At 44.3% G+C, this 25196-nt stretch overlaps 1 protein-coding gene across 3 annotated transcripts in view; it reads left to right on the top strand.

Annotated features, from left to right (window-relative positions):
* Window positions 1–25196, top strand: part of agla (amylo-alpha-1, 6-glucosidase, 4-alpha-glucanotransferase a) — a 59779-nt gene that overhangs the window by 11519 nt on the left and 23064 nt on the right. For 2 of the 3 annotated variants that reach the window (XM_003459407.5, XM_025899996.1), the window contains exons 4-27: window positions 1221–1390; window positions 1680–1883; window positions 3839–4020; window positions 5015–5126; window positions 5351–5477; window positions 7103–7205; window positions 8275–8372; window positions 8900–9039; window positions 9224–9411; window positions 10933–11056; window positions 12145–12308; window positions 12391–12492; window positions 13038–13193; window positions 14678–14828; window positions 15625–15749; window positions 15842–15954; window positions 16787–16921; window positions 17326–17456; window positions 17560–17696; window positions 18581–18714; window positions 18854–19029; window positions 19100–19202; window positions 19304–19427; window positions 19754–19855. In XM_003459407.5, the coding sequence (XP_003459455.1) occupies window positions 1221–1390; window positions 1680–1883; window positions 3839–4020; window positions 5015–5126; window positions 5351–5477; window positions 7103–7205; window positions 8275–8372; window positions 8900–9039; window positions 9224–9411; window positions 10933–11056; window positions 12145–12308; window positions 12391–12492; window positions 13038–13193; window positions 14678–14828; window positions 15625–15749; window positions 15842–15954; window positions 16787–16921; window positions 17326–17456; window positions 17560–17696; window positions 18581–18714; window positions 18854–19029; window positions 19100–19202; window positions 19304–19427; window positions 19754–19855 (3301 nt within the window). Of the gene's footprint in view, window positions 1–1220; window positions 1391–1679; window positions 1884–3838; window positions 4021–5014; window positions 5127–5350; window positions 5478–7102; window positions 7206–8274; window positions 8373–8899; window positions 9040–9223; window positions 9412–10591; window positions 10716–10932; window positions 11057–12144; window positions 12309–12390; window positions 12493–13037; window positions 13194–14677; window positions 14829–15624; window positions 15750–15841; window positions 15955–16786; window positions 16922–17325; window positions 17457–17559; window positions 17697–18580; window positions 18715–18853; window positions 19030–19099; window positions 19203–19303; window positions 19428–19753; window positions 19856–25196 lie in introns of all 3 variants that reach the window. The other variant, XM_005464960.4, reaches the window with a different exon arrangement.

The following is a 25196-nucleotide window of genomic DNA, read 5'->3' as shown; positions in this document are numbered from 1 at the left end:
GTTGTCTCGAGGCATTTGATATTGTACCGTAAAGTAATGGAGAAAACCTCAACAGTCAGACATGAGCAAGTACTTGGCGACAGTCGGAAGGAAAAACAGGAAGAAACCTCCAGCAGAACCAGAGACTGTGACGGGGAGCCATGTGCTGCGACTGGCCTGCAGGGGGAGGCAGACAGGACAGAAGAGAGCCATACTAATAACTAATGGCTGCCCCAGCAGCCTACGTCTATTGCAGCACACCTAAGGGAGGATTCAGGGTCACCTGATCCAGCCCTAATTAGAGAACAAAGTGCTCTAATAGGGTGATATGGCACTATAGGGTCATTAAGATAAAATGGGGCCTGATTATTTAAGACCTTGTATGTGAGAAGGATTTTAAATTAGATTCAGTGAAGAGAAGCCAATATAGGAGAAATGTGCTGTTTGTAGTCCCTGTCAGTACTCTTCCTGTAGCATTGTGAATCAACTGAAGGCTTTTTTAATGACGAATTACAACAGTTGAATCTAGAAGTAATAGCGATGATGTGTGTTATTTGGCCCCGTGGACAGATAAAACTGGGAATCATGTATCAATACCTAATACTAAGGAAAGCCTGCAGCACCCTGTGGAAGCCATAGTTAATATGAAGCAGCCTCCACATTTACATTAACAAACTGGACTCTATTAGATGGGTATGTTTCAAAGCACCGCAGTGCAGTACTACAGTACCTGTGGGATTTTTCTAATCTCTGTAATAAAATATTATGGTCAACAGTATAACAGTAATAATATCTAAAGTGATGTAACTCAGTCTGAATAATATTTTTAAACTGAAACCTCTCCCAGCAATGTGGCTTCTTGGCTCAGGCGTTTTAACCACTCGCCCTCCGTTCCCATCATGTAGCCACATCGCTCATTTCCATCCATCCCTCTGCTCCTCCTGTCACAGACTCTAAGCAGAGAGTCCTCCAGCAACACTTACTTAAATGCTTTGTTTGCTTTTGGGTTGCATATCAGCAGCTACAAGTATCACCTCCTCATCCTCACTGTTAGGTACTCCATCATCATCTGAAACTGACTCGTGGCTCTCAGATAAGCCTGCGCTTGTCTCACTGTTGTGTTATCTAGAGAATGTAAATACATGATGTCAGTCTATCAATGACATTGTGATATGACACCTTTGTATATTTCCTTAACCTGGCGTATGTAATTTGTGTTGAATTTGATCTTTTTCCAACAGAGACTCGGAGCGTATAGGAGGTGGTTATATTGTGGTGGATCCAGTTCTCCGTGTCGGGGCTGACGATCACATTTTGCCGTTAGACTGCATCACCATCCAGACCTACCTGTCCAAATGTCTAGGACACTTGGATGACTGGCCAGATAGACTTAGAGTGGCCAAGGAGTCGGGTAGGTTAGCATGGATCGCCCACACTGGCTCTGGTTCTTTCTTTTGTGTTAAATTATAAAATGCAAATTCAGTCACATGCAAATCTTGGTTGTTATTGACGACCTTGCTTCATGTCATCTGCCTAAACTCTCTGAAATCAACCCTCCATTCTTGCATGTGTGTATACGAGTCTGTGTGTGCTACAGCACATGGACACAGTGCAGTGCAGGGGATTCATCACATGTCAGGACTATCAAACAAAATGTCGTACAGAAGGATTAATAGTACGTATGTGGGTTTGTCTTCCAGGATACAACATGATCCACTTCACTCCACTGCAGACTCTGGGGGAGTCCAGGTCCTGCTACTCCTTAGCTGACCAGCTGAGCGTCAACCCAGAGTTCAGCCCAGCGGGTCGCAGCTACGACTGGACAGATGTGGGGGCGCTAGTGGAGAAGCTAAAGACAGAGTGGGACATGCTGTGCATCACAGATGTGGTGTATAATCATACTGGTGAGTTGGTCACTGTTTGTGGGAGGTTTTTCTTTTTCATGTTGTTTTTTAAATATCATTGTAAAATGTTGATATCCATGTTGCCTTAGAACATAGTAGGAGCCACAAGGAGGGCCATTCATTAGTGTACTACAACACAGTTTCCTTCCCCTCAGAGGTGAAAGGTCACCTCCTGCATCTGATGTGAGGCGGCTGCTTACTGCTGTCCTTAGATTCTGACATCTCCCCTCTAAGCGCTCTACCCTGTGCTTTGCAATCAGACGTAACAAACATTGTTGTGACTGCATCGACGCAACATCCTTCAGAAATTTCATGGTCGGCTCGTACCAACCACTAACGAAGTTAAAAGCTTCAAGTTAACTAGGCACACCAACAGCAGAACATGTTAATGAAGAGTGCTAATTGGCTAACAAAGAGCAGAAATGCAGCTGTTTTCTTTCCTTAAAGGATAGTAGGGGAAGTGAATCACAAAGCTTCCTGAGCCAGTCCATGCAGCCGATCACTGACTGAACATCCTGTGCATCACTTTTCATAATGCATGGATTAGATTATAGACTAAGGATGGAGAAGTCCACATATGTGCACTCAGCGTACATGCAACAAGTTGTTTCATTTATTTGTGATCTTTGTTTTACAGCTCATGGTTTGTTATGCTGCACACACTCAGTCTTTCATTATTAAAGCCCACACTCACTTTTATTTGGCCTGAACATTTATGCAATCACATGTCTTTGTTCCACCACATGTTATACTACAAGAGGTTTTCTAACAACACATGCAGATTGTCAGTGAAAGCATATTTCTACAGGATTGAAAGTGTCATTAAACTGTCTTATAGGCGGGACTTTCAGACAGATCATTAACCCTATCCTGTAAAGTTTGACAGAACAGGAAAGATTGTTGTTGACTCACAATGATAAAGGGAAGTAAAGAGAAGCCGTTTAGGGAAAAAAAAGGGGAAGATCTTGGTTTTGTTACCTTTGAAGCACAGCAGGTGAACACTGTGCTGTGGGGAAGAGTGGAAACATTTGCTTTCTTATAGTGGGCTCAGTATTGACTGTGTGGAAGTGTAGCCTCACAGGTTTCTTCCCTGACCTCAAGCACACATTGAATTTTCTTCCATTCTGGATGTGCTATAACCACGAGGTGCAAGGCAGGAACATGTATCTGACTGACTGGTTGGCAAGTGGCAGTCGCTGGCTGCTGCTGGATGAAACTGTTTGCAAAGAGGTTGCTGCACCAAAATCCTTGTGATCATTTTGGTCATCCGTAGTTTGCACAGAAGATTTAAGACCTTGTATGTGAGGAGCAGGATTTTGAATTCTGGATTTAACAGGGAGCCAATGAAGGGAAGCCAATACAGGAGAAATCTGCTCTCTCTTTGACCCTTCACCCCACAGTGTCCAACATGGCAGTTAACTCAATACACCAAGACTTAAAAGTGCCATTTTTGCCACACTTAGTCAGACTTAGATGACCCGTGCAAGGTCAATGTTTGCTCCTGCTCACGTACTCTTGCTGTCCTAGCTGTAGCCCTGTCTAAGGCTTTCACTTGAAATCTATATAGAATCATGTCAAGATTTAAAGACCATTAAAAAGTTAGCTTGGTTTAGTTTAGTCTTGGTGGTAAAACATTTTATAGCAAAACTGGTTAACAGTTATTCTGAAAGAGTTTTTCAGAACATGTTGAGACTTTCTCATTTGACATGCTCGTTGTATCAAACTGTTTCTGTGTGCTGTCCTACTAGCAGTGACCACCCTGTGGATCTCTCTCATCCTCTCTCTCTCAGGAAAGGTCAAGCAGTAAAATGAGCCTGATATACAGACTGAACTTTGATTTATACAGTATGTCTGACTCACTGTCAGACTATTATTAGATCTTCAAAAAGCCATAGAGTAAAACAGTGATGAATAAAGTATTTAAACAGTTAATTTCTCTTCTGTGTCCTGCACAGCTGCTAACAGCGGGTGGATAAGGGAGCATCCAGAATGTGGATATAACCTGGTGAACTCTCCTCACCTGCGCCCAGCCTGGGTTTTAGACAGAGCTCTGTGGCATTTAACCACCAGAGTAGCAGAGGGACGCTACAAAGCTAAAGGACTTCCTGCTGACATTACCACGGAGAGTCACCTGAATGTGAGTTCTGGGTTCCTGCACATTCATTCACCTTTGAACTTTCACAAATGTCACAGGCCGTGGTGTCAGCCAATGACGGCATAAATTGAAATCTTATCCACAACCTCATCACCAAAGGTGGCTAGCTTTTTTTAAATTACTCAGGAGTATTGAGTAACTTATGAGTGATTTATATCAAAGCTAAGGGCCGTTTTCCTGGCCTGCTGTAAAACAGAGCAGAATATATCTTGTATGACATTTCTAGACACAATTTGAATTAAAGTTTTGTTAAACTTTTACATGTCAATTGAAAAAATAACCTGTTTTTACAGAGACATAAACTATTGCACCTGACGGTCTGTACTGCAGAGTAACGCCTGTGCAGAATACTCGAAGTTTCTATATTTAGATTTTATTTTATAGTTAATATAATCATTTTGTTATTTATATATGTAAATTTGCACATTTATTTTTTTACTCTTACAACTGGCATTTAAAACAACCAAAACCTAGCACCAAGCCCAGTCTCCCTTGCACACTGTAATTTGGTGCATAAATCTTTACTCCAGGTTTGGTGTTTCTTTGTTTAGAGTCTAGCTTTGTGTCATAGTTGGTAGGTAAGTGTTGGAAAGGACAAAGTCAGCTCATTAAACTAAACTAATGCTCTTCCTATGTTAACTGTGGCTGTACCCACAAATGAGCCACTGTGGACCAGATCAGTGTCAGTGGATAAAACTGGCTTTCGTCACACTAAATTTAGCACACTAGTTTGACGTGTGTGTGTGTGTGTGTGTTGCTACTTCAGTGGCTTACAGAAGTGCTGACCTAAAGGAGGGTTTGTAGAATTCCCTCAGAATAAACCAGGTAATAAATTACCTGTAGAATAAACCTCATGTCTATCCAATGAACTGAACTGGGTCAGTTCAGCTGATGGTTACAGGCATTTTTCCCAGCAGCATCGTACACGCTTTAAAGACGTGTTTGTGTAACGTGTGTTTGATTTGTTGTGTTTCAGGCTGTCCGTAGTGTGGTGTGGCAGGACGTGTTCCCTCAGATCAAACTGTGGGAGTTCTACCAAGTCAAAGTGGACAGTGCTGTGGAGGAGTTTAGGACCCTGCTGCAAAACGGTGTGTGAATCCACACAGAAGTCCCAGTGCAACTCAGTTTACAAAGAGTCGTTTTATGTGAGCTTCAAAAGCTCATCAGCATGTTTTCAATTTGATGGTGATGTCACTGTTTGCTCTGAAGCCCAAAATAAAACTCTGTATTTACTGTGTGTGCATGACAAAGATGAGCAGAGGGTTAAAATCCACATTCACTGTGTAGTTGACATATCTGTGCCTGCCATCAGGTACCAAGCCAGACCACAGCAAGACTGGAGGGAAGACGGGCCTCAGGATCATTCAGGATCCACAATACCGTCGCTATGGCAACACAGTAGACATGGACTCTGCTCTGGAGACATTTGTGCCTCACAGGTGAGACTCAGGGTCCACAGCACAGTCCTGGAGTGGGATGTTGGGCTGTTGTTGTTCAGCTGTAGTCCGTTCAACGTTTCTTTGTTCTTTTCTGTATCTTTTTCACACTTTTCAGATCGTCAAACACGTTTTTAACCCTGGACAAAGATGACCTGAGTAAATGTGCTGTTTTTACCACACAGTCGTAAAAGGCTGATGGGGTACTGTCAGCAGGCTCAAGTTTTATGAAAATCTTGGGAATGTATGTCTGTGAAGGTTCTCAGTCATCCAGGTCATCGTAGTCAAAGGAATTTGCAAAGAAAAGCGTCTGGACTTCTCTAAGTTAACTTCTTTAAGTTAACTTAAAGAAGTTAACTTAGAGAAGTCCAGACGCTTTTCTTTGCAAATTCCTTTGACTCTTGGGAATGTAGTGACTTGAGAACAAGGCGATGTAAGAGCTTCAAATTGATTCCACAGCTACAAAAAAGATCTCGTACATGTTTGAATCTCAGTGACCTCGGGGACCAAGGACGCAGTAATGTAATGCAATAACCTGAGAACAAGGCGACGTAGATACGTGTGTCTACCAGAGGCTGAGGGGTCGCACTGGCATTTATAAAAAGTATTTTTAAATTAAGATTACATTTATTAAGGCAAAACGAATCTGTCCAAACCCATCCGGCCATGTGTGGAACGAATGAATGAACTGATTAACGAGCCACACCAAAGCCTGCTCACTGACACACCTGTTCAATCAAGACCTAACTTAAATGTCTGTCTGACAAAGTGAACTCAAAAATCACATCGGACCAGGTCTTTTTACCTCATCATTCAGAAACAGCATTTTGTATTTACTTGGGTTATTTTTGTCTAATATTACAGAAAAACATGACAAATATTGCTCAAATGTAAAAACTCTGCAGATACTTTCACAGCACTCTAAGTCTACAGTTGACGGTTGGCTCGAAGATGTTATGCAGCCATCAAATTAGAGCTGCAACAGGAAGTTTTAAACATGCAATGTGGACAGTAATGTAGGCTGTATAAGAGTCAAGTGACATAACCACCTGATTAGACCAATGTGTAACCTTATCCTGCACCTGCACAGGTGTGGACCTGGGTGGGGATAAAAGCAGCAGCCTCCTGTCCTTGCATTTTAGCATTAACCACATTCAGCAAGATAATCTGACACACTGTGTGTGGGTACAGCTTACCCTGCATGTCAGACCCATGGACTCCTGTGATTGGCTGACAATCGTCCACAGAGTGTGTGAAAGAATGTGTTCTTGAATATGATGGTTCTGTTTGGTTTCCAGTCCAAAATAAATCATTCAGGTGACGTCACACAGTCCCTTTGACTTAACAGTGTCAACGTTAGTTCAGTATTAAATGAATCAGGACCTCTATTGTGAAAAGAAGACAGATGTTTGCATCTGCAGAGAGCACATGCCTGTTCCTCCATGCTCATGAACATTAGCACAGCATGGTTAAAAAACTAAACCTGCACCACAAATATTAAAAAATACATTGTTATGTTTCTTCATTGTTCAGATATGATGATTTACCTCTGTGCACCTCTTACACCTCTGTGTATATCTGTGTGTGCGGCACACAGCACTGTGATGTAATGTTGCTTCTCTCTGTAGCTTCTCACCTCAACACATCGAGGAGTGCTGCAGTTGGCTAAATCAGAAACTGACTGACCTGAATGCAGAGCAGTATCACATCGTGCACCAGCATCAGGAGCAAGTAAGGCTGCAAATCACAGGGCCACACCTGACATGTTGGCCAGAGGGGAAAAGCATCGAAAGGTGTTAAACCTGTCAGTCAGTCAGCATTGGGCCAATGCAGCCCCAGGTTTAGAGCAAAACGACTGATAACACAACAGCTACGTCTGAGACGATGCTGTCAATTTAACTTGGAGCCAGAGTCTGAGGATACACGCCGTGAAGAGTAAAGAGGCGGAGCTGTGAGCAGTAATCACCATTAAAAGCTTCACATAAAAAAGCTGGCGTTAGTCCTTCAAAGCACCTGTTCAACAAGGTGCTCCATCCACCGCTTTTTGCAGAAGTTACATTTAACTGAGTGAACTTGGTCTGATACAGGTTTAAACTAGGCAGCATGCTGAAGGCTGACGGCAGCGTCGCAGGAACCTGCTGCAAACAGGGGCGGAGCCAAAGGGGGCCGTGGGGTTTACTGGAGCTCAGGGGTTTCCTAACATTTAGTTTTTCACATTTAAAGTGAAATGAAATACAATGTTAGATTGATAATTAAAAACATGAATGAACATGGCTCAGCGTGTTTGTGTGACCGCTTGGAGGCAAAGTTAATACTATCAGATGTTTGTGGCTGTTTACAAGAAACGTCAGTTTCATTTGAATGTCAAAGCAGGAACCTGCAGGTGATTCAGGTCAAACCACTGGAGCTTAGCACCTCTAACACTAACAGCTCTGTAATAATGTATGGTCAGCAGTATGGACCGCTGCACTGAGGTGAGTCCACTGTCAGAGGCTGTAAGATCATTCATAACCTTCAGCCTCCTGTACAGTGATGGGCCCTGAAACCTGACTGTAACTCCAGATTAACCATTCCTCTGCAGATGATCTGTTAGCTGTTTGAAAACTACTCTGTAAAGATGAACTGTCACCACCACTGGGCTCCTGTGTGGACCGTTTCTATATGTGGTCATTTTCAGCAAACACCTTCTCTGTGACGTGTCAAATCTTTAGCGATCGTGTGTGCGGTTACTTTGTTTTAGAACAAATGTCTGATTTGTCGTTTTGCTCTGTCACAACCTTCTTCTTCTTTGTCCCTCCAGGCTGTGAACTGCCTTATTGGAAACATAGTCTATGAACGACTCGCTGAGCACGGTCCCAAGCTGGGCCCTGTTACCAGGAAAAACCCAATGGTCACCAGGTAGACCAGTTTAAAGAGTTGGCTAATGAGAGGAAGGCAGAGTACAGCAAAGTGTGTTAATAAGTCAGTACATTTACTAAAGCTTTAACAAAGACAGGAGGCAAGTTAGCTAAACACTTAATAATGCTAAGATATTATTATGGTAATGTTGGCTCAGACGTCAGTGGGTTGTATACCAATTAGGTGGGTGGTTCAACCCCTGGTTCTCCAACCTGTGTGTCAAACTCAGGGCAAGATGCTGAACCCTGAGTTGTTCCAGATGCATCAAAGTATGTGAGCACTGAGATTGAAGTACTCAGGCTTATTTAAATAAAGCACTTGGATGAATGTGTGTCGATGGTAAATGAGGCTCAAACTGCATAGAAAGCTTTATATCCAGTAGCAGTCAGTTGGATTCATGTGTTCTTTGAAAACGTGATGTTGGTGGATCCATCACATGATCCGTCGTCTAACAGGAAGTGTCCACAGCTGCACTACGATCACGTCACCCGGGCAGCGATAATGCCATGTTTCCATCTTCCTGTCAGGTATTTCACCTTCCCCTATCAGGACATGACTCTGGACCAGGAAATGCAGCTGCTGGACCAGCCAGACAAGCTGTGCCATTTCCTGGCTCACAATGGTTGGGTGATGGGCGACGATCCACTGAGGAATTTTGCTGAACCAGGTAAACAAGACGAGCCACAGCCAGGCACAAGGTGGTTTAAAAAGACTGTAAATAATGTTTATGTAGCTTAAATTTAGGTTGTAGGATTTATGATGCTACTTTACACTGACAGTGACTGTTGTTACTGCGAGCTGGGAGTAATAAAGTATTTGTATCAGTACTGAAGTGCTTCTCTTCCATAAAGGCTCCAACGTGTACATTCGCCGGGAGCTGATCTGCTGGGGTGACAGTGTCAAACTACGATACGGCAACACGCCTGACGACTGTCCCTACCTGTGGTATCACATGAAGAAATACACGCAAATCACAGCCAAGTATTTCCACGGAGTCCGTCTGGACAACTGCCATTCCACACCTTTACATGTTGCTGAGGTATCGTCACACCTCACTGCACATCACACACTTCATGTCAAATGAAATTATTCTACGTTTAAATCCAGGACATGTTTGTAATACTTTAGCTCCATGTTGTAGTAAAGTTGTTCTTCAGGCTTACATGTTAGAAATATGTTTGTGATATCTCACTGGAGCCGAACATCAGTGTTGAACTGGTCAGTTCTACAGACAAACATGTCGAGTGATCTCACAGTACATGTTTGTATTAGTAAGTCTTAAAGCATGAAATTGTTCCTTTATTTTAATCACTGATGTGCCACAGTTTAAATAGACAGTCAGACATCTGTGATAACAGCAGATCGCTGTGTAACGTCGCTGTGTGGCCCTGACATAGGAAAGTAGCCCTGCAGCTCCTGCTCAGTGTCGGGCTGCTTTAGTGGAAGTCTGGTTTCAAAAAGCTCCGTCATCATTCAGGGGATCATTCTGCTAAAGGCTGAGAGTCAGAATGTTTTGTGGTCACATGCAGATGCTGCTAGTCTGAAATCCAGTGTAGTCAAAGGAAAAAAGAAAACCAGTATGATGCTTGGTGCTTAGCATCGTTGCCTCACAGCAGGGAGGTCCTGAGACTGAGTTCAGCATCTGCATGTGGTCCATGTGATGGTGTGGGCTGTGTCCATCGATGCGATGGTTATCTGTTTCTCTGTTAGCCCTGTGACAGACTTGCCCTGTGGGAGTGGTCTGAATTGTTGAGGCTTTGTTACAGTATACAGGCACCATATAAATAACCCAGGCAAATTATTATTGGATGTCCTGGCTGTCTTTGTTGTGTTTTGCAGAGGATGTTGGAAGGATAGTTCGAGAGCCGGCTTGTTCCATCTGCAAGTGTTGAAGTAATACTTTGATGTGGGCCTCAGTGAGTCTAGTCCAGGTGCGAGTGATGTAGGGAGATGGTTTACATGTGCAAATGTTGCCGTCACGTACCCTTCTGCTTCGATATGTATTATCAGTTAGATTCAGTGTCAGTGAAAGAATCACAGGACGTCTGTACTACACTGTAACTGTCCTGACTATAGTGACAAATATGATTGTTGAATTCAAGCACGCTGTAAAAAGAGAGGATGCAGCGTCACTACAGCCGTGTTGTCCTGTATGAGCGTGTCCCTGCTAACAGCAGCTCTCTCTCTCCTTGTCCGTGATGTTGCTGTTTGTTGTCCAGGCCATGTTAGACGCAGCCAGAGCGGTCAGACCCAATCTGTATGTGATAGCTGAACTCTTTACAGGCAGCGAGCTCCTTGACAATGTTTTTGTTAACCGGCTGGGAATTAGCAGTCTCATACGAGGTACAGCACTGATGTGCAAGCTAAATGTGTGACTTTGTCTTTCTTCTCTTCCCACTGCATTGTTCTGCATGTCTCCAAACACTTTCTCTCTCTGTGTTCTTCGACTGCACGACTGCATGATTCATTCTCCTCCTCTTCCTCCTTCAATCTTTCTTTCATGCATGCCTCCTACCCCCCCCCCCCCCCCGCACTGGTTTGTCATGCTGTGGTTGGTTAGTTCATGCTGGATGTGGCCAGAACGGTGCGTCCTGACCTGTATGTGGTGGCTGAACTGTTCACCGGCAGCGAGGAGCTGGATAATATCTTTGTTACCAAGCTAGGGATTACATCACTCATACGAGGTAAAGTACTGTGTGTGTAACACACCCACAAACACAACACGTTCATTAACTGTTTACTTCATTCATGTTTAAATATTTGTATCAATTCCACATCTTCAGAACAGGCCACAAGTCAGCTTGAATAAATCCATGCAAGCACATTCAGACTCTGCTCCTGAAACTCAGACTGCTGAGAGCTCAGCTGTTCCAGGTGTCCCGCTCTCGTCACTGGCGATGAGCTGGGATTGTGCACACAGTTTGGAGCCCGTGATGAAGTCACAAAGCGTGCTGTGTAGATGATAAAAAATGAATTCTGAGCACTTCTGGACATCCCAGAGAGGACGCATCGAAGGGGAGATCAGCCACATTTCAGTCGTGCTAAACTCTTACTGTTGTGGCGCTGATCCTGGAGCACGAACAAAGTTTAAAGTAAAAACCAAAAATGTAAATTGAGGAATTATAACTAGATTTTTTGGCCATTCAGTGACATCTTTCAGTACTTGTAGTTGTGGTACTAAAACACGAGTTGAATAGGAAGTAACTTTAATATGTAGTGAGGTCCAACGATGGTCTCCACCAAACCCCGTCACAGTTCTGCACCTGTTGGAGGTCATAATAATAACTTTATCCTGGTTTGCTTCCTTCCTGATTCCATTTTTTTTTTTGCACATTTCTCACACTTCATCAAACAAATGTAAATGTTAGACAAAGATCACACAGGTAAACACAAAACGCAGGTGTTTATTATTCAGGTGTGTACACTGCAGGCCTGCGTGACTGTGCAGGTTACCAAAGTCACAGCTTTCATGGCCTGTGATCCACAGCTGTGTGACCCACTGACAAACTCAGCTCTGTAAAATCCTGGAATCAAACCAGGTAAACTCCAACAAACCTGTGCAGTTATGATCAGAAATGTTGCTGGACCGTTTGCACAGGTTCAGCTTTTCATCCCAGTCATGGTTCTGATGTCATTTGTACTCAGTTTAAATTGACATGAAAACAAATGTAACTGAGTGTGTGAGCGCACCTGGCAGTGATGCAGCGTGGCATGTGTCCACCTGTGTCTGCGTGCGCTTACTTTGGTTTTTCCCCCTTCACTCAATCATCAGAGGCGATGTCAGCTGGTGACAGCCACGAGGAGGGCCGCCTGGTGTATCGCTACGGCGGTGAGCCAGTAGGAGCTTTTGTTCAGCCCAGTCTCCGCCCACTGACGCCCTCCATTGCACACGCCATGTTTCTTGATGTAACCCATGACAACGAGTGTCCTATCCAGGTGGGTCTCTTGAGGTCAGCTGACAGTGAGCTTGGAGTCGAGCCGTTGTTCGATGGTTAATTGCCGGGTGTGTCGTTTACAGCTCCGCTCAGCCTTCGACGCTCTGCCCAGCTCTGCTATCGTGGCCATGGCGTGCTGCGCTACTGGCTCCACCCGTGGATACGATGAGCTGGTGCCACATCAGGTTATTATATATTTATCTTCTTACTATCATCTGACAGCATTTTGCTGAACACAACAGAACACAGTCTCTAATAATGGGGCGTATTTGTAAAAATGTGCCTAACTGCTCATTAATGTTTTTTCAGCTCAGGCTGACAGAGCCGTGGCTCTTCCACAGGCTGTCTTTAGTCCTTTGGGGAGTTTTTTGTGGACACAAACGGCCTTTAGAATCTAAAACAGCAGAAGCAAACTTAACATAACAGACGGACATCATAAAATCACTTTATAGTTTTAGATTTTTCCTTTTTTAATGCTGATGTTCAAATGAATTTAGATTCTTACATATGCTGCAGTTGAATCCGTCACGTATACAATAAAATGCAAAAGTTTCAAGTCAACCCTCATTTCTGTATATTTCCAGTTTAAATAGTGCTAATTCACAAGTGTGCTTTTTATATTTTATATTATGAGGCAGTTCATCAAATAAAGAAATAAGTGTTACTTTGAGGCCCTGTGACAGATGCTGTAATAAGAGCACACACTGACTCCATGCTTACCTGTGCACAGATCTCTGTGGTGAAGGAGGAGCGCTTCTATCCCAAGTGGAACCCGTCAGCAGTCCCATCCTCTTCTGGTGAGGTTAGCTCCTGTACCGGTATCATAGCTGGGAAACGGGCAGTAAACAAGCTGCACCAGGAGCTGGCTGCACAGGGATTCATACAGGTGTGTGTACACACACACACACACACACACACACACACACACACACACACACACACACACACACACGCGCACACACACACACACACACACACTCAGCTATCTTAGTGAGTACCTTCATTGACATAATGCTTTCCCTAGCCCCTTACCCTAACCCAGTGGTTCCCAAAGTGTGGGGCCCGCCCCCTAGGGGGGGCGCAGAGCTATTGCAGGGGGGGCGCGGCATGAAAAGGGAAGAAAAACAAAAACAAAAACAACGCTTGGACACTGCTAGCACGGGGCGCCCACACAAACGCAAAGCAGGAGGTGAAGCATAGCTGAATATGTTTCCAAACCAACTTCATTCTAAGCCAAAGACTAGAAAATATGGTGAAGCATATCTTCCCTTTGGTTTCACCTGCACAAGTGCTGAGGTAGGTCTCCCTGCAGAATTAGTTTTCCCTGCATCGGGAGCAGCGCTGGGCTGTTCAAATCAAGGACAAACAGTATCCCACAGTTGTTTATGTTTTTGAACCCATTTTGTAGAGGGTTTTTTTTGAAAAATGTATTGATAGCAATGTTGAACATTATTACACAGGAAAAAAACAACTACATGTAAAATAATTACACCGTGATGCCTCTGCCTTTCTAAATGCAGGGACAGTAATGGCCTGTATATGTAAGCGTGTAAAACCTGCAGAGTCAGATTAACAGTATTTTGTCTCTATCTGCCATTCTGCAATTCATCTCATGTAAACAATAACGTGGCGCACAGTGTGACGTGAAAAAGGCACATACCTTTGACATTGCGTGACAAACTCTGTATTCCTTGTCCACACGTAAACGCAAAAAAAAAAAAAGGAGTTTTAAAAAATCTCCGTTCTCGGTGATTCGATACGCCGTTTACATGTGCCCGAAACAGCTGCGCGTTCAAAAATACCCGTGTAGGTGCGGACGGAGCGTAAAAGAGTTGGTAGTTTATTTTCTTACTACCTGTAATTTATTGCAGATTATTTGTATTTGCTTAATTGTTTAATAAATGTTTGAGGTGTGAAATAAACCGCAATGGAGCAAAATATGGGTGTGTGTGGTTGAAGGATGTGTTTGTGCGTGCGCGCGTGCACGCGTGGGGTGGGGGGCGCGAACATTTTTCTTGTTAAACAAGGGGGGCCCAGCAAAAAAAGTTTGGGAACCACTGCCCTAACCATTAAAAATGAATGCCTAACCCTGACCTAAACCTAACCATACCCTAATTGTAACCCTGACACTAAAACCACATTTTGAGCCTCAAAAATGGCTTTAAATGCCTTCACATTTGTGAGGACCGGTGAGTGTGTCCTCACAAGCGACTGTTGGTTCTCACAAGTATAGTAGAATGCATATTTCGGTCCTCACAAAGATAGCTAGACAGGAACACACACAGAGGAAGTGCTTTCTTTGCTAAAGGCGACGTCTTCGTCTTCGATGCTCCACCTTTTGGTACAGTTTGTCCAACTCCTCCTGTCCAGGTGTACGTGGACCAGGTGGATGCAGACATCGTTGCAGTGACTCGTCACTGTCCCAGCACCCACCAGTCTGTGGTAACCGTGAGCAGGACCGCCTTCTGGGACCCCAAAACTCACCAGTACAGCACCAGTGTCCCGCCCATGTTCATTCCTGGTACAACAACATCATTACTGTGATTTTGAATCTTAGTGCCGCTGTTCACACTGACCACACTTGGTTTTTTTTTATTAATTATTTTCATTGATTTATGTTTTTTCGATTGTCGGATGTGAATAAACACGTCTGACTAATCTTATCATTGCATTTGGGAACAAGTACGCTCCTCATTCAGATCAGGTACTGCTAGCAGACCCGGGTGCACGTTCATGCTTTGCAGCATCTCTTTATTCACGTTGCTGTGCACACTCGGTTGCAGCGCTGCTGCTGCCAGCCACACACATCAACAACAACATGATAGGAGCCCGTTCAGTCTTGTAACCCAGCGAGGCGTGATTGCAGATGCCCTGCAGGTGCGTTCGGCTACCCTGCAGTGGCGCCGCCGACCACGCCCCGCCACAGTACTAAATATGTGAAAAGATGCAAATGATAAAATCCTGGTTTAAAAACGCTGTCCTGGGTCAGTCGGCTCTCTGAAACGTTTCTCCACCAGCTCAGATATGGTCCCACACTGACACAGCTTCAACATCTGCATCAAAACATGAAATTCTCTCTGCGTCTCATGGGAACTGGTTGAACCCAGAGTCTCAGTCCTGTTTAGAGACATGAGGACCAGCTCATAATTACTTGATATTGACTTTTACTTATTGTTTTCAGTGAATTTTGAGGACACATTTTCTACATAAAGGCAGTGCATATGGTGTGTGTATGTTACCTGGCAAAGTCAGATCTGGAAAATTTGTCACAACATGTTAGGTGTACCTTTACACGTGCCACCTTTTCCCTCTCCCAGGGAAGATAGAGGAGGTGGTGTTGGAGGCAAGGATGGTGGAAAGGAGCGCAGGGAAATATAAGAAGGATGAGAACTATATCAACGGCATGCCAGAATACACAGTGGAAATTAAAGAGCACATCTCGGTGAGCGCTGTCAGCATCGTGTTTAACACAGGTGTGTTTCTGAGCGTTAGTGGCAGACGGACGGTGTTAAACTGGTTCTGCTGTGTGCACAGCTGGATGAGAGTACAGTAATGAAGAAAGCTGGAGTGACGTCAAAAGGGCGTTCAGAGTTTGTGCACGAGATCACCTTCCAGAAGCTGACACCTGGCAGCATCATCGCCTTCAGGTAACACAAACGTCATGCATGATTTTGTGTTGTGGTCACTTTTCAGACTCACGTTTCTAGGGCTGCACAATTAATCGTTAGAAAATCGCGATCTCAATTCATACTTATGTGCGATCTCATTTCCAAATGACAACGATTTTTTTAAAAAAAAGAAAAAAAAAAAAAGATGACGATTGTACTGCATTTTGATCCGGGACATAATCTGCATGAAAACAAGCGCTCACTCTTCCTGCGCAACAAATGACAAGGGTGGAGCCTTATACCACGTGATACCGAAGCCAGCTGGTTGCTAAAATTGGCAGGGATAAAACAACGGAGAGCACGTCAGGGATGACGAGAAAGTGACAGGAGAAAATCCGTCCCGATCAACCACCCAAACATCAATAACGGGAACCTTATACAGCGCTTCCCCATACCCGTCGAACTCCCGCAGGCACAAAAAAATTACGGAGGCTATCCCTTATCACCTGGCTAAAGATATGGCTCCCATCAACACTGTGAAACGAGGGATTTAGGAAAATAATAAACACCCTAGACAAACGCTACACAGTGCCGTCCCGCAACTATTTTTCAAATGTTGCACTACCTGCTCTATACACGCAGTGTCGAGCAACGGTGGAGACTGAATTACAAGCAGTACAACATTTTGCCGCAACCACAAAATGTGAGACATTTATTGTTTTTATGTTCAGTCTCAACTGTTACGAAGTTGATGTGCAGTTAATAAGTGCAATAAATATTTATACTGGAAAAGAAAATCGTGAGAGAATCGTGATCTCATTTTATGCAAAATCGTGCAGCCCTACACGTTTCTCTTTTCTCTCCTTCTCAGGGTCAGTTTGGACCCCAAAGCCCAGAAGATGGTGGGACTGCTGAGGTACTATCTGTCCCAGTTCAGCCCAAAGTACAGGAGAGGCAGTGTAGCAGATGAAAACCCACCAGACGCACTGAAGAAGCCCCTGGCACAGTGAGCGCACCACATACTCAATATAGGCCTTTTTAGTTTGTGGTACGGATTAAATGGAGCTTCTTAGTAAACGTGTCTCGCTAAGATGAGATGCAACGGTACAAGCTCCAGTGTAAGCTCTGAAAGGTGAAGCTAGTATATCAGAGACACAGATATGCAGAGTACTTCATTCTATTAAGGAGTACAGTGTTTACATACTCTGTACCCGTACACAGACCCAAAAATTGAGCGTTTTTGTCGTCATAGCTTGATGAATATAATTGGATACCAGCTGTCATGAGCTCCAAGAGGATGGTGTAAATGCTTTTAGCTTTAGGTGAGGTGCAGTCAGGAGTAGTTTGAACGAGCAGCACAATGGAGACTGATGGCCTGTATCAGCTTCTTATTGAAACTGTGTTTAACAGGCTCATGTCTAAGCTGACACTGGCAGACATGAATGTCCTGCTGTTTCGCTGCGACACGGAGGAAAAAGAGGAAGGTGGAGGCTGTTACAGTATCCCAGGCTGGGAAACTCTCAAATACGCAGGACTTCAGGGTAATTTTATGTTCTTCAGTCCAGTTTGTACTTCATAGAGGATGGAGACGGTGTTTTGAAAAGAGACCAAATCAGTGTTACTAAAGTGTTGCTGTGTTTGCAGGTCTGATGTCTGTGTTTGCTGATGTTCGTCCCAACAACGACCTGGGCCATCCTTTGTGTGCCAACCTCAGAGAGGGAGACTGGCTCATAGACTTCGTCGCCAATAGGCTGATGCACAGGGAGGGGCCACTGGCAGAGGTGAGACTGGGACTGGTTTAAGGCTCCTGTTTGTAATGACCTCTTACCACCACAGGGCACCCCACACAGGTCGGCTGTACTCCAGAGACCCTGTGGGAGGGAATCACCACTAATGTTCATTTAGATAACGATGAAGTACTCAGTGTGCTAAAGGACTGGAGCAGTTGTGTTGAGAACAAACATGACAGAAAACAATGAATGGATGAAATGTATTTGAGACTTTAATCACTGAATAAAAACAAGATGAAAATAAAGGAGGGTGTGTGGAAGTGATCCGCCCCCAGGAAACAATTACAACTAGCTGCCATGCTGTTTCTCATGAACAGCATGGCATCCCATAAAGTCTGTACTGCAGAAGAAGAGAAGAGTGCATACAGACTCTTTGTAAACTGTGTCACTGTCACCGGTAAAAACATGACAAACTTTATACTCTCCAACAATCTCATGATATTTAGTCGGCTAACACTAAAATAATTTAAAAGCCTAAGCTGACTAAAGCTCAATGAAATCCACATTAGCACTGGAGGAAAAGTCTGCAACATGACTGACACAGAAACACAGAGTTATGTATCTCCTTAAATTGTGCTACAAAAGCCTAAAATCACAGGCTGTTAGCTACAAAGCGCTAAAGCTACAAAGCGCTAATGCTACCGAGTCATTTGCTCAGGCCCATGTGTGACCCAGCTGACTGAGACACAAGCTTAGATATTTCTGTCCCTGTCTTGGACCATACCTGACCCCGTGTGGGAGCTTTGCATGGTTTGTTTGAGGCAGGTGCTGCTGAGCCTTCCTGCGTCTCCTTCATATACTCGTTCTTCCTCAAACACTGCTGCTTGTTTCTGTCAGACACAAGTTTTCATCTCTGCAGCTCTGTGTGTCTGCAGGTGGGTCACTGGTTGGTAGCCATGTTTAATTTCCTCAAACACATCCCACGCTACCTCATCCCCTGCTACTTTGATGCCATCCTAGTTTCCACCTACACCACAGCCCTCGATGCCACCTACAAACTCATGTCCAGGTAGGCTCTGCTCGTGTCTGTCGACACAGCAGATCTCTGTTTGTTGTACTGAAATGTTAGTGTACAGCTCATCTTCATCTCTGTGTCCGGTTCGCTGCGGTCGAGCGATGATGCGTACCTGTCTTCTGTCTGAAAACAGCTTTGTCCAGAACGGATCTACCTTTGTTCGTCACCTGGCGCTCGGTTCGGTTCAGATGTGCAGCGTTGGACGCTTTCCTGCTCTGCCTCCTGTTTCTGCTCAATTAGACGACGTCCCGTACCGCATCAGTCCGATCACGGGCCAGAAGGAGCAGTACTGCGTCTCGCTGGCTGCAGGTAACTGTCACACACATCTGATGCTGTGTTTCCTGATAAAATCCTGTTTTAAGTCACATCTCTTCGCCAGGTCTTCCTCATTTCTCTGCGGGGATTTTCCGTTGCTGGGGCAGAGACACCTTCATCGCTCTCAGAGGACTGCTGCTCCTCACTGGGAGACACGTCGAGGCTCGGTGCGTGACCCTGTGCACCTCATCTGATTCTCGTGACACATGAGTGTATTAGTTACATTAGATTTCCTTACAAACTAAATTCCTTATCATGGTCTCCATAGCAACATCATCCTGGCCTTTGCAGGGACCTTGCGCCACGGTTTGATCCCCAACCTGCTGGGGGAGGGTCGATGTGCCAGATACAACTGCAGGGACGCTGTGTGGTGGTGGCTGCAGTGCATCCAGGTGGGAGCTGCTGTGAAGTGACTTCACAGGTGTAATTAAACTATAAACAAGAGAGAGCAGAGGGCGGGGGCACGGCGCAGAGGGCGGGGGCACGGCGCAGAGGGCGGGGGCACGGCGCAGAGGGCGGGGCGAGGGCACGGCGAGACTGAAGTACTTCCTCACGTTCAGCCATTTGGAGGACTTAAAAACTTCATGTATGGAACAGTACTGAAACTCCTTCAGTGAGACGGGAGTTCAATGATGCTAAACGTCAATGTTTAACTTTCAGGCTGCTCATTAAATCTGTGTTTAAACAAACACCTTTGTACGTACGTGCTTCTGTTCAGGACTACACTACCCAGGTTCCCAGAGGGCATGAAATCCTTAGCTGCCCTGTCACACGCATGTACCCCACTGATGACTGCGAGCCTTGTAAACCTGGAGAGGTGGTACGTATATACACACACACACACACACACACACACACACACACACACACACACACGACTTTCAGAATTTGGATCCAGGAGCTCAGGCTGGAGCGCACCCCTGGCCCTTCAGCCAGTATTAGTCTCTCTACATTACAGAGGGGGGGACACGTATAGAGGACTCTGCAAATGTCTAATTTCTTTATATTTTAGCTTCTTGTGATTTTTTTTTTTTTTTTTTTTTTTTTTTTTTTTTTTTTTTTTTTTTTTTACTGCTCTTGAGGAATAGGAAAGATGCCAAAGTGACAGTTTGAAATAATAATGATAATACATTTTATTTAAAAGCGCCTTTCAAAACACTCAAGGACACTGTACAGAACAAATAAGACAAGCATAAAAACAGGAAATGAACACAATAAAAGGCACAAACGAGTATTTTTGCACCAATTAAAAACACACAGGCCAAAAAGGTGACACGTCCTTCCCTCCCCATCTCCAGCTGCCTCCCTCTTCCCGCTCCACCACAATCACCCACACATGGAGGGCCTTGGGGTAAAGGTGTGTCACCAGGGTGCAGAGGAGGCATCCCCCCCTCTGTCCCCTTCTGGCTGCCTGTGCCTCAATTTTATCCCACAACTTAGACATTCACATTACTCACACTCTCATAACACATACATATAGGACCTTGGGGGTGGGCACGCTACACGGAATCCAAAAGACCATCAGAGTGTATGACCTCACCCCTCGCGTCGTTGCCCACCTCTCAATTTTAAATACACGTAGACATTGAGGATTATCAGGAGGGGCTATGCGCTTACCTGCTGCTCTCTGGCAGGTAGCTCCATGCCCTCCTGGGTTTTAAATGCACCTTAGAACACACATGCATCAACACTACATATGAGCGGGTGGAGGGAGGTTTGGAGTCTTCACATTCCCCCGTTCTCTGTTGCCTGTTGGGGCGGGGGGGCTGGGAGGAGGAGTTGGCCGTCCGACTGGGGTCTGGAATGTGGGGCCTCCCTGCTGCTGCGGAGTCGGGGCAGTCTGCTTCTCTCCACCACAGGGAAAAGGGTAACACTACCTGGGTCTGGGTGCCGTTTCCCCCTCCAGGGGCAAGGGTACCTAGACCCGGTTCTTAGAGTACACTTGGGGAGTGTGATTGTGTGTACAGTGTCTCTCTATGTCTGTCTCCACGTTGGGTGAGTGTTGAGTAATTGCATATGAGAGCATGAGGGTGGGAATGGATGTTTGTATCTGTGTGTGCCTGTATGTCTGTGTCTATATGTCAGGTCGGGTATCAGACTCTCTGGGGACATCTCAGGCCCTCCAAGGTTTGGAGGCCTATCTCCCCCCACCACTCCCCCTGCCAGTGGCAGGGGTGGCAGACGCCCTCAGACATCGGTGCGTTGGTGGTTCTTTGTGTCGGGGGATGGGCGTCCAGGTACACACCGGCTCACTTCTGGTGGCTGCTTATCGGGGCCTGGAGCCTGGGGCTCGCTCGGGCCACTTCGGGGGTGGGGTGCCCTCGGCCTCTCGGCCTGAGGCTCGGTCACTCTGGCACAGCTGGCTGCCGACAGAGCTCACGGGCACGTCACTGCAACCCCCCCCTGGCTTCTGCTCCGCGGCTGCTGAGTGACCCCTCATCTGGGGCTCTCCTCAGCTCTTTCTGGGATAGTGGCGCGGCTGCCCCTCTGTTGGTCTTCCTTGGTCTCTTGTGCTCTGAGGGCCTCTGGATGTCTGGAGTCTTGATCTCCTCCATACCTGCTTCATGCCCTGGAGGACGGGGCTGTGGCCCCCCACACCCTCTAGCAGATCATTACATGAAGGAACCTTTTAAAAACAAGCGCGCTCATGCTCACAGATGTACACACGGGTGCTCACACACACAAACTACACCTTTTTGGCTCCTACCTCAAAGCACATTGTGCGCTGTCGATCTTACGTGCTGCACAATAATATTCAATATTTACTGCTATGTACACAGACAGGGCTCTAGAGTGCGACCAATTTGGTTGCAAATGCGACCAAATTTTTCAGTGGTGCGACTAAAAAAAAAAATTGGTCGCGCCGGTGCGACCAAATATTTTCGGGTAACAAGAAAAAAAAAAAAATCTCTGCAACTGTCCGTGTGGTCAACAACAGACACCCATTATGCCCCTATCGTGGACTAAACCAATCAGAGATGGTCAGGGGCGGGACCTCTCTGATTGGCCGTGGTCCAGTTGAAAGTGCAGGTGGAAGAGAGAGGTGAGTAGCTTGAATAAAGCGATATCAATTCATTAACGGATTCCACACAAAGACGTAAACACAGAGCGTACCCGACGCATCAGAATCAGCTTTGTCTTTCTCGGCTTTCTCACCCCACGGCCCGAACACGGACACGCTGTCAGAGCTCAGCGATTCTGATGCGTCGGGTCCGTGCTGTGTTTCCGTCTTTTTTGCGCTGATTCTGAGCTGCAGGTTTTGTCTCTCCAACCAAAATTCGCCGAGCCAGCAGCAAAAGAAGCAGCAAACTACGCTTCACATTTGATCAATGTCGTCATGAATTCCCTCTGAGTTTTGCTGTTTTGCTTCCACCACGATAAAAATCACACTTCATGCACAGCTCCCTCTCTCTCTCTCTCTGTACTTCAAGAACAGTTTCCCGTCTCAAATCTCTGTTTTCTGCATTATTCATTCGCTTATTACCCACCAGTCTACCGTTGTTTACAGCGCTGTCGGCCGCTTCTTTTTTTTTTTTTTCTTTTTCTTTTTCTTTTTTTCCACTTAAATGACCTCGGACAAGAAAGCCTAATTTCTGCTGTTCAATACCAGTGTTGGGGAGTAACGGAATAAATGTACCGCCGTTACGTATTTAGAATACAAAATATGAGTAACTGTATTCCGTTACAGTTGCCGTTTAAAAAGGTGGTATTCAGAATACAGTTACTTTGTTGAAATAAATGGATTACACGGCGGTACTTTCCTGTTTCATATTGTCGCGGGTCCGGATTGTTTGGGTTTTGTTTGACAGCTATGTTCTGTTGTTCCAGGAGGCAGCGTTACGGTTGCCATGGTTACAGGGTGACACGCTCTCTCTCTCTCTGCGTGTTTCCTGGGTGAGAGAGCGCTTTTTAGTGTGAATGCTTGAAAAGCATTCACAGTATTGTTGTTGTAATTGTGTGGATGCCCTAAAAGGGCTTCCACACTATTGAGTTCCTGTTTCTCTTTATTGTGGGATGCCCTAAAAGGGCTTCCACACTATTGAGTTCCTGTTTCTCTTTATTCTTTATACTTTATTCTTCAAGTTGCTCCGTTCTTCGCCGCTTAACTACTTCCTCAGTTTTCAGCCGATTTTCTCAGTTCAAACTCTAAACTGTTCTGCTCTTTCTGCTAATTCCTGCTATGACTTTTGGTGTTTATTACTATTATACTTTTTAAAATATTACACTTTTTTCCTTTAATTTGTCCCATTGAAATGAATGGGAAACTTCCACAATTCTGCTAAAACTTGCTTGTTTTTGAAACTTAACTACTTCCTCATACTTTCACCCAGAAACTCCATTCAAACTTTAAAATGTTCTCAGATTATTGGGCTATTCCTGTGTGATTCAGCTTTTTCAGATCTTCTACCGTTTTAATTTTATACCTCTTTAAGTTTTCAGTTCCAAAATTGTGATTTTTCAGAAAATACATGCGTTGCTATGGTTGCTATGCAATTAACTCAGAGTGAGCGCAGGTCTGTTCTGAATTTTCTCTTCATGTCTGAACAACTTCTTGCTACTCGCTCAAATTCCACTCAATCCCCACAAATTATACATCAAAACGTAGGTATTTCTGCTGGCTTTCAGAAAATGTCACTATCATTGTTGTGGGATTTACACATCTTTTACAAATCTCCTCAGAGCAACACAAAGTCTGAAAACTCTCCATAGAGAGTCAATGGAGAGCTTGTTCAAAATCACCGCTGAATTTTTCTAATGAGAGGCATTTTCAAATCGTCATATCTCCTTAACGAAACAAAGTTGAGACATGAGGCTTGTGCCAATATATCTTCAGACTCTCCTGATGCTCACAATTCAAGAGTATTTTCCTCACCTATTACCGTTTGGCCATGAATTACATTTGTTTGAGGATAGGAAATTTGTCTCTCGCTCAGATCTCTTCAGATTTCAAACTCTGGAAATGAGGCACTTTTTTCTCTTGTCAGATCTTTTTGATGGATTTCCACAGAGACCTGAAAATTTCCATGACTGTTCACCAAAGCCTGCTGTTTCTTACGGTGAAAGAATGATTTTGATGCTCCATATAGATTTAGAGTTACAAAACGTTGTTTGAGGGCAAATCAAGGCAGTTTTGCTTTGCCTCTACTCAGTTACAGTGTATTACAAGTCATATATCCTCAATAATTTATATTTTATCTCTGAATTATGAAGACCTGCAGATTCCCCATCTCTTCTGAACAAAACGGTGTCAGAATGAGCGTTCTAGCCCCTACGGTTAGGAAATTATGGCCATTTGTTCGAGGGGAATCCTGAATGTGAGAAATACACTGCAGAAAACTTATACCTCTCTCGGTGTCTGTGTGTGTAAGGGCTGATTACAGCAGGTGCAGCTAATTTAACTGACCTAGATATACCAAGCCCAGACTCTTAACAGCTCCTGTTCACTTTGCGCTCTGTGTTTGTGTGTGTGTATCAATATTTCTCTCATGTTAAAGTATTACTCCTCCATAATAGTATTTCTGCTAAATCAAAGTACTTCTACTACATCTCAGAACTTCTGCTCAATCATAGTATTTCTGTTAAATCATAGTATTTTTCCAAATCATAATATTTGTGCCAAATCATGGTTTTTGTGTCAAATCATGATATTTCTGATATGTTATAGTATTACTAATAGGTGGAGGTATTTCTGTTATGTTATAGTATATGTGCTGAATATAGAATTATAGTATTTATCCCAAATCATAGTATTTATGCCACATTACAGTATTTCTGACAAAAGGCAGAAATAGTACCATTTAGCAGAAATTTCTGCCAAAAGATAGTATTTATGTTAAAACATGGTATTTCTACTAAATCATTGTATTCCTGTCAAATCATAGTATTTGTACTGAAACATAGTATTTCTGCCCAATTATAGTATTTGTACCCAATCATAGTATTTCTGCCATATCATAGTATTTGTGCCAAATCATGGGATTTTGCCAAAACATGGTATTTGTGCCAAATTATAGTATTTGTGCCTAATTAATATTTCTGTTATGTTATAGTATTACTACTAAGTCGTAGAATTTCTGTTATGTTATAGTATATCTGCTGAATATAGTATATGTGCCAAAGCATTGTATTCATACCAAATCAAAGTATTTGTGCCAAAACAT

This window comes from Oreochromis niloticus, linkage group LG18 (genome assembly GCF_001858045.2).
Source record: "Oreochromis niloticus isolate F11D_XX linkage group LG18, O_niloticus_UMD_NMBU, whole genome shotgun sequence".
NCBI lineage: Eukaryota > Metazoa > Chordata > Actinopteri > Cichliformes > Cichlidae > Oreochromis > Oreochromis niloticus.
The sequence above is the reverse complement of the archived record's forward strand: the minus strand, read 5'-3'. Positions and strand labels throughout refer to the sequence as shown.